The sequence below is a fragment of the Chiloscyllium plagiosum genome, unplaced genomic scaffold, assembly GCF_037043375.1.
Source record: "Chiloscyllium plagiosum isolate Xiang-an unplaced genomic scaffold, Cpla_swu_hap1 HiC_scaffold_15, whole genome shotgun sequence".
NCBI lineage: Eukaryota > Metazoa > Chordata > Chondrichthyes > Orectolobiformes > Hemiscylliidae > Chiloscyllium > Chiloscyllium plagiosum.
Window position 1 is genome coordinate 9,576,187 of NW_028270153.1, and position 9,896 is coordinate 9,586,082.

A 9,896-nucleotide genomic window follows, 5' to 3' on the forward strand; every position below is an offset into this window, starting at 1 on the left:
CATCCAGTCACTGAAACAGCCTTCTAGCACTACCCTATTACTAAGCCAGTTTCTGGTTCATCTCATCAATTTCCCTCAATTCCAAGTGCTTTAACCTTCTCAATCGGTTTCCCATGTGGGACTTTGTCAAAGCTTTGCTAAAATCCATATAAACTACATCAACTGAACTTCCCTCATCCACATACTTGATCATATTGTTTGAAAATTCTAACAAATTTGTTAGGCATGACCTCCCTCTGTCAACCAGCCAATTTTCAATCCAAGTCAGTATTTTGCCCCCAATACCATGTGCCCTAATATTGCTCACTAATCTCCTATGTGGGATTTTATCCAAGGCTTTCGGAAAGTTCAGATACACTACATCAACTGGTTCTCCTTTGTCCATCTTCATAGTTACAGACTCAAAACATTCCAGAAGATAAGGCAAGCAAGATTTCCCCTTTGTAAATCCACTCTTCTGCTACATCCTTGTTCCCCATAATAAATTCACCCATTTCTGTCTTCAAGGGCCCAATTTCAGTCTTAACCAATTTTTTTCTTTTCACATACCTAAAAAAGCTTTGACTCTGACCTACCCTATTACTGCTATCCAAATGAGTCGTAATTTCATCTTTTATAATTGACTCCAGCATTTTTCCCACCAATGATGTCAGGCTAACCAGTCTATAATTCCCTGTTTTTTCTCTCCCTCCCTTCTTAAAAAGTGGGACAACATTAGCCACCTCCAATCCGCAGGAATTGATCCTAAATCTATAGAACATGGAAAATGATTACCAATGAGTCTATGGTTTCCAGTGTTACCTCCTTAAGTACCCTGGGATGCAGACCATCAGGTCCCAGGGACTTATCAGCCTTCAGACCTAACAGTTGATCCAACACCATTTCCTGCCTAAAATAAATTCCCTTCAGTTCACCCATTACATTCAGCCACTATTACATTTGGGAGATTGCTTGTGTCTTCGCCAGTCAAGACAGATCCAAAGTACCTACTCAACTCTTCTGCTACATCCTTGTTCCCCATAATAAATTCACCCATTTCTGTCTTCAAGGGCCCAATTTCAGTCTTAACCAATTTTTTTCTTTTCACATACCTAAAAAAGCTTTTACTATCCTCCTTTACATTTTTGGCCAGTTTGCCTTTGTACCTCATTTTTTCTCCACACATTGCCTTTTTAGTTATCCTCTGTTGCTCTTTAAATGTTTCCCAGTCCTCTGGCTGCCTGCTTATCTTTGCTATGTTATACTTCTTCTCTTTTATCTTTATACAGTCCTTAACTTCCCTTGTCAGCCATGGCCGCCCCCGCCTCCCCTTAGGCTCTTTCTTCCTCTTTAGAATGAACTGATCCTGCACCTTCTGCATTATATCCATAAATACGTGCCATTGTTGTTCCACTGCCATCCCTGTTCCACTGCCATCCCTGTTAGGGTATTGAACTTTAACCAGTTCCTCCCACATAGCTCCATTGTTCAACTGCAATACTGACGCTTCCGATTCTACCTTCTCCCTCTCAAAGTGCAGATTAAAACTTATCGTATTATGTTCACTACCTCCTAATGGCTCCTTTACTTCGAGGTCCCTGATCAAATCTGGTTCGTTGCACAATACTGGATCCAGAATTGCCTTCTCCCTGGTAAGCTCCAGTACAAGCTGTTCTCAGAATCCATCTCGGAGGCACTCCACAGACTCCCTTTCTTGGGGTCCAGTACCATTCTGATTCTCCCAGTCTACCTGCATGTTGAAATCCCCCATAACAACTGTAGTAATAGCTTCGCAACAGGCCAATTTCAATTCCTTATTCAACTTACACCCTACATCCAGGCTACTGTTTAGGGGCCTGTAGATAACTCCCATTAGAGTCTTTCTACACAGAATTTCTCAGCTCTATCCATACTGACTCTACATCTCCTGATTCTATGCCCCCCCCCCCCCCTTGCAAGGGACTGAATATCATTCCTCACCAACAGGGCCACCCCACGCCCTCTGCCCGATCAAGCATATCTTTGGAGAATTACAGAGTAGCTAGAAAGGAACTCAACAATGGACTGAGAGCTAGGAGGGTGCACATAAAAAGCCTTGGCAGGAAGGATTAGGGAAAACCCAAACGTGTTTTACATTTACATGAGGAATAAGAAAATGATTAGAAACAGGGTGGAGCCGAACAGGGATAGCGGAGGGAACTTGTGCCTGGAGTCTGAAGAGGCCCAAAATGAGTTTTTTGCTTCAGTATTCACTAGAGAGATGGACCTTGTTGATAGTGAGAACACTGCGAACATAGACTTGAACAGATTGATATTAAAAAAGTGGATGTGCTGAAAATTCCGGGAAGCATCAAGATAGATACGTCCTCAGGGCCTGACCAAATATATCCAATGTTACTATGGGAAGCAAGAAATGAGATTGCTGCACCTCTGGCAATGATCTTTGCATCCTCACTCTCCACGGGAGTAGTACCGGATGATTGGAGGGAGGCGAATATTGTTCCTCTGTTCAAGAAAGGGAATAGGGAAATCCCTGGGAATTACAGACCAGTCAGTCTTACGTCCGTGGTTTGCAAGGTACTGGAAAGGATTCTGAGAGCTTGGATTTATGACTATTTCAAAAAATGTAGTTTGATTAAGAATAGTCCGCATGGCTTTATAAAGCCACGTCTGATGAAGGGCTCGTGCCCAAAATATCGATTTTCCTGCTCCTCGGATGCTGCCTGACCTGCTGTGCATTTCCAGCACCACTCTAGTCTTGACTCTAATCTCCAGCATCAGCAGTCCTCACTTTCGCCATGACTTTGTGAGGGGCAGGTCGTGCCTCACAAGCCTTAGATAGAAAAGTACAGCACAGAACAGGCCCTTCGGCCCATGATGTTGTGCCGTGTATTAATCCTAATCTAAAACAAAATAACCTAACCTACGCACCCCTTAATTCACTACTGTCCATGTGCATTTCCAGCAGTCGCTCCAATGTCCCTAATGACTCTGCTTCCACCACCGCTGGCTATGCGCTCACAACTCTCTATGTAATGAACCTACTTCTGACGTCTCCTCTATACCTTCTGCCAAACACCTGAAAACTATGGCCCCTCATGGCAGTCAATCCTGCCCTGGGGAAAAGTCTCTGGCTATCAACTCTATCCATGCCTCTCATTACCTGGTACACCTCGATCAGGTCATCTCTCTTCCTCCTTCTCTCCAGAGAGTAAAGTCAGAACTTAGTCAACCTCTCTTCTTAAGACAAACCTTCAGTCCAGGCAGCTTCCTCTTTATACCCTTTCCAAAGCCTCCACAGCTTTCCTATAATAGGGTGACCAGAACCGGACACAATATTCCAAGTGTGGTCTTTGGGTTTTGTACAGCTGCAGCAAGACCTTACAGCTCTTAAACTCAATCCCCCTGTTAATGAAAGCTTATTGAGTTCTTTGAGGATGTGACGAGACAAGCTGATGGAGGTCAAGCCGTGGATGTGGCGTATATAGATTTCAGTAAGGCATTTGATAAGGTTACCCACAGTATAGTGTGTTAGTGGGTTTGTGGACTACCATGATGCCAAGGGATCTTAGTAGCCTGGCAGTCATTTCCGAGATGTCTTTGATGTAAGGGAGAGTGGCTAGGGTTTCTGGATGTGTTTCGTCTGCACGTTTGAGTTTGTTGTAGAGAAATCAGCGGACTGTGTTCATAGGGTACCCATTTTTTTTTAATACACGTTATAGGTTCACAAAGCAGAGGAAAACCACCTGCACCGTGTATTCAAAAAGAAAGGGTACCCTATGAACACAGTCTGCCGATTTCTCAGCATCAAACCCAAACAAGCAGACAAAATACACCTAGAAACCCTCGTCACTCTCCCCTACATCATAGACATCTCAAATGACTGCCAGACTACTCAGACCCCTTGGCATCATGGTAGCCCACAAACCCACTAACACACTAAAACAACAGCTAATAAACTTGAAAGACCCGGTACGGACAACAAGCAAAACTAATGTCATTTACAAAAATACCATGCAAAAACCATAACAAACACTACATTGGACAAACAGGCAGAAAACTAACCACGAGAATACATGAACACCAACTAGCCACAAAAAGACAGGACCCTCTCTCACTAGTATCCTTACATACGGATGAGGAAGGACACCACTTCAACTGGGACAATATATCCATCCTAGGACATGCCAAACAAAGTCACTCATGAGAATTCCTAGAAGCATGGCATTCCAACCGAAACTCTATCAACAAACACATCAAGTTAGATCTCATCTACTACCCCTGAGAAAAAGCACAGGAAATGACACCACCACAGGAAATAACATCACCAACCCAAAGAAACACATAAATAGAAAGCAGGAATTTTCAGTGCTTCACCTGAGGCCTACTGAGGATGTTACCTAGTAGGGTGGCGAAACATCTGGAAATGAACCTTCCAGCTCAGCGAGCAAACCTACATGCAAAACCTCAACCTGAGCTACAAATCTTCTCAAAACACGCTAGCACCCAAGTCTCGTTGAACATTTCCCACTCTCAATTCCCACAGCCATTTAAATAATAATCCACTTTCCTGCTTTTGCTACCAAAGTGGATAGCCTCACATTTAGCCACATTATACTGCATCCACCATGCATCTGCCACTCACTCCACCTATCCAAATCAGACTGCAACATCTCTGCAACCTCTTCACAGCTCACCCTTCCACTCAGCTCTGTGTCATCTGCAAATTTTGAGATATTACATTTAGTTCCCTCATCTAAATAATTTACATTATGAATAACAGGGATCCTGTTACCAATCCCCATGGCACCCCGTTAGTCATTGCTTGCCTTTCAGAAGATGATCCATTTATTCCTATTCTTTATTTCCTGTCTGCTAACCAATTTTCTATCCATCTTAATACACTATCCCCAATCCCATGCATTTTAGTTTTATACATAAGTCTCTTATGTTGGACCTTGTCAAAAGCCTTCTATAAGTCCAAATAAAGCACATTACACTGGCTCCACTGATCAACTCTATTGGTAATGTCATTGAAGAATTCCAGTAGATTTGTCAAGCATGATTTCCCTTTCATAAATCCATGCTCAGTACATCTAACACTGTTCTTTAACTGTTCTGCTATAAAATTCTTAATCATGGACTCTAGTATCTTCCCACTACCAACATCATACTTGCTGGTCTATACTTTCCTGTTTTCTCTCAACCTCCCTTTTTGAGTAGCCACCCTCCAATCTGTAGGCACTGTTCCAGACTCTGAAGAATCTTGGAAGGTGACCACCAAGCAACCAATATTTATACGCCTCTACTCATAGTGATATTTGTGATAGTAATTATGCTTTTGACTCACAGCATCAATGAATTACTTCAAAATACTGTCAGAACTGCAACTCACTATTGCTTGTGTAAGAAACAGAATTAATTTCATTTGTCAGATCTCAATGGTGCAAACAGCAGGGTGCAGAGTATTTTAATGCTAATGATAGTCTGTTCTTAGTTAGGGAAAGCCCTTTGTGGTAAGGTATTGTAAGTAATGAACAAATTAAGGTAATCTTTCTATGCAGCAAAAAATCATTCGAAATTTTAAACATACAACAGATCTTAGTCTCCCATATTCAACTCTTTATAGCGCCAAGATATTTAAAAATATATTTCTGCACTGCCAAAAGGAGAAAGTAATAGAGGAAGTTAAAAAAAAGTATACAACCTCAGGATAAGGGTTTCCATCCAAGAGATATTTTTGAAGTTTAATCTTTGCTGTAATGCAAGTAATCATAACAATCAGCTTGTTCACACCTAGGTCCCATAAAGCCAATAAGACATATGGTAAAAAGAAAGAACCAAAGAACTGCAATGCTGGAAATCAGAAACAAAACCAGAAACTGTTCTTCAGTTCTGAAGAAGGGTCACCGGATCCAAAACATTAACTCTGATTCCTCTTCACAGATGCTTCCAGGCATGCTGGGATGACCATATATCCTGCGAAAAAATGTTTTATTAAAGCTTGTTGAGCATATCAGAAGCACTTACCCACTCTTGGAATAGTGTCATGGGATCATTTATACCCACCTGTGAGGACACAAGTCTTCCAAAAAGGTGGGGAAAATATCCCACAATAAAGTCACTAAGCTTATATTCACTGATCTAGACTGCTTCTAGTCCTCAAATATAGTCATGGGAATAGGGATACGCAAGAGAAAGAGGATGATATAGTAAACCAAAGATGCTTCGAGAGCTCCGTCCATACCTTTGACCACTACCATCTAGAAAGACAGGACATCAGATACTTGGGAACAATGGGTGCAAGTTACTTTCCAAGCCACTCACCATCCTGACTTGGACGTATATTGCCATTCTTTCACTGTTGCCAAGTCAAAATCCTGGAATTACCTCCTGAACACATTGTGGGTCCACCTACAGTATATGAACTGCAGCAGTTCAAGAATAAAAGGTCACTATCACTTTCTCAAGGGCAACTAGGGAAGGTAGATAAATGCTGGACTAGTCAACAATGCCCATGTCCTACGAACAAATATAGAAAAAAGTGTATCCTATAGGCAAAGTCTTTTCCCTGGGGTCGGGGACTCCAGAACTAGACAGCATAGGTTTAGGGTGAGAGGGGGAAGATATAAAAGAGACCTAAGAGGCAACTTTTTCACACAGAGGGTGATACAGGTGTGAAATGAGCTGCCAGAGGAAGTGGTGGAGGCTGGTACATTTGCAACATTTAAGAGGCATTTGGATGGGTATATGAACAGGAAGGGTTTGGAGGGATATGGGCCGGGTGCTGGCAGGTCGGACTAGATTGGGTTGGGATATCTGGTCGGCATGGACGGGTTGGACCAAAGGATCTGTTTCCATGCTGTACATCTCTATGACTCTATGATAATTAGCTCATTTTACAAATTCTGAGGGACTCTCCTGTATGATTCTACCATTTTACTTTTAGTTCTTATTCCAGGTCTTTACAGCTTTTTGTTTTACTTCAACAATTAGTAAAGATATTCCAGTAACAAACATTGAAGTGGAGTTTAATTCTAAGGCAATGTAACTTAAATTACAATATCATTTTTAATTGGACAAGGTTATCTTTCATAAACACACATGCAGACACTCTTCTAATTTAAAATGGAACATGTTTCAATTGTGACACTGTTTTTGTACTACCAATGGTAACCGTTAGGTTGTAGTTTTTTTTCACATTACAAAATGAACTATTCTGACACAATAAAATGACTATAGAGTGATAAGTTGCAACTTTTATAATCATATTTCTCTGCATGCTGAATTGACAAACTCATACATTCTGCTGTGGAGAGATAATAAATAGAAGCCAAATACTTTCCTTCAATGAACAAGGAAAACAGAAAATTACGAGAGTAACCACTGGGTGTTTTCATGTACCTTTAGCAACTGATTCTTGTGGTAGGATTGGCGTATGCTGTGAAAGCGTTTAGCTTGGTTTAGTATAGACAGATGGAAAAATACTAAAGAAAGTTTCCTTGGCCTACGACTAAATTTTACACAATCTGCGACAGACCTATTTGGGAAATTACTCAACCAACCACTATTAGTTTACCAAGTCTTCCAGAGGGAATTCCTCAAAGTTCCCTTTCCCAATATCCTGTTTTAACTTTTGCCAATCAGGGTTGTTGCAATCATCTTCAATTTATTAGATAAAAAAAGTCACAACCATGAAATATCATTTATTTTATAAAAAGAGAAATAATTATTTTCCTTCCTGCAGAAATCATATTTTACTCATCACTTCATTCAGTTCAGCATTAAACAAATCCAAGATTGCAAACATGATCTCATCAGTTTAAAAGCTTTAAAGTCCCACTTCATGGAACAATCAAAAATGTGGCAATGTACAACTTTAAAGATTGTTCAATATCTCTCCCATGCTTTACATAGAAAGAAAAGCAATATCAAATACAGTTTGTGTTTTAAAGCCATCTCTCCAAATACAAATGATCATTTATTCTAATTTGTCTATAATTAATTATTATAAAGTGGAACATCCAAATAATATGTACTCTCCGTACTTCACAGAGCCACATTCACCACATTCACAATTTGATTTTGAAACTTTGTAAATTTGCTCTGCCAACAGTTATTTTTACGCATTTATCCGTGTAAGATTTAGGGATCCGTTTGCTACTAATGCAATGAATTTCTACAGGTGAAGAAAATTCTGGGCTCAAAGTACGATTTCAGCAATGTTCACTAGAGCTTGCACAGAGAACAAAATACACAACGTAAAATAATGGCAACTTGAGTCCTGATGTAGAGCAGAGAATTAGGAAAGGAGGTACAGAATTGTCAAACGAAGAGGGAATACGAAATATGCGTTAAGATTAAAATGTGATGTCAGGGGCACAAGGCAGAAATGTGTTCTTAGAGTTTGCCATCTTGATTGTGAGGTTGGATGAAGACAAAAGGAATAGATCCAGGGGAGGGGTGAAATTGCGAATCAAAAGGAAAACATAGGTATTTATGATTCAAATATCAAAAGGGGGGCTGTTTGAACGGGATAATGAGAATTTGCGGAGCTGGACAACACAGACTGTGTTCCGAGCCACAGTTTGTCATTCAAAAATCTTAGATGCAGGAAAGCAGAGAGAAATGAGACAGGGGAGAGTTGGACAGCTAGACGTGCCTGACACATAAATAACAATGATAAACAATATCAGTGAGCAGCGGTCAGCCGGGGTGGGGTGGGGTTGAGGGGGAGCTTTTACCTCCTCGAGTGCAGTCACTGTGTTCCTGCAGTTTGCCATTTTGGTGGTGAAGGAGGAGGTTGTCGGCGAGCTGTGGTCCTCCAGAGTTTCGCGGATAAATTCTTGCACAGAGATCACCTCCGGCATGTTTTCAAGTGTCGGTTTGTTTTCCCTCGCCGGAATGAGGGGGGGGGGGGGGAGTGGGGTGAGGGAGAAAGGTGAAGTTTCAGATAAGGGACAGAACGAGAGACTCCAGGATCAGTGACACCTCCTGTTGCCGCCCGCCCGTCTCTGCCGGCGGTGCTTGGCTTCACAGGGAAGGAAATGCTGAGGACGGTGCACGCGCCGCCGGCGCTCGCCCCGCCGCGGCCCCCAAACGCCGCCCGTCCGCGTGCTAGCGCGCGCGCGCCTCCCGCTGGTTCAAACCGCCGCCCGCGCGCCTCCCGATGGCACAAACCGTCGCCTGTGTCGCGTGGTCAGTTCGTTCGCTCGTTGCAAGGTGTCCGAGGTGAGGGAAGGAAGGAAGGGGGAGGGAAATTAGCATGGAATATATTACAAATGTTCAGTTTGCTTTTAAATTGAACTAATTTGCAAATATTTACTTTTCTTCTTCCCACTTTCAGCTTTTCCAAAACCATGTTACATGGGGCAGCCTCAACGGATCAGCTTGATGTCAACTGTCAATTTTTATTTTTGGATTTAAGGCTGAATTATAGAATTATAAAAAGTCCACTGCCCAGAAAAATGCCACTTGGTCCATCATGCCTGCATGACACTAGTTCAAATTTATAGCATTTACATGTGAACAGGCAGAGCTGTAGCAAAAATACAGTTCGTTCTAGTTTCCTGTATCTTTCAATGAGAACATGTGTGATCTCATTGTGTTTAAAGTTCTCCTTACCCATCGACCTCCCCCCATAACCTTTAATTCCCCTACCAACCTCTTGTAAAAATATTCAGTGACCTCTCCACCTGTCCCCTTCTGAGGTGGAGAGCTCCAAAGTTCCATAATTTCTGAGAAAAAAAATTCCCCCAAATTTGGCCTAAAAGGGAAACCCCTAAGTTTTACCATACTGCTTCTCAGTTCTGGACTCACCCACAAGAGTAAACATCTTTTCATTGTCCAACTTGTCAAGACCAGTCAGAATCTTTTACACTTCAATGAAGTCATCCCTCACTTTTCTAAACTCCAGT

General features: G+C 41.8%; 1 protein-coding gene across 2 annotated transcripts in view; it reads right to left on the reverse strand.

Annotated features, from left to right (window-relative positions):
- The window catches only part of unm_sa1614 (un-named sa1614), a 268,689-nt gene extending 259,679 nt beyond the window's left edge, over nucleotides 1–9,010 (reverse strand). Inside the window, exon 1 of one of the 2 annotated variants that reach the window (XM_087994717.1) lies at nucleotides 8,724–9,010. In XM_087994717.1, coding sequence (XP_087850843.1) covers nucleotides 8,724–8,849 — 126 coding nt within the window. In that variant the 5' untranslated portion in view covers nucleotides 8,850–9,010. The remainder of the gene's footprint in view (nucleotides 1–8,723) is intronic. The other variant, XM_087994716.1, reaches the window with a different exon arrangement.
- Nucleotides 9,011–9,896: the final 886 nt, after the last annotated feature.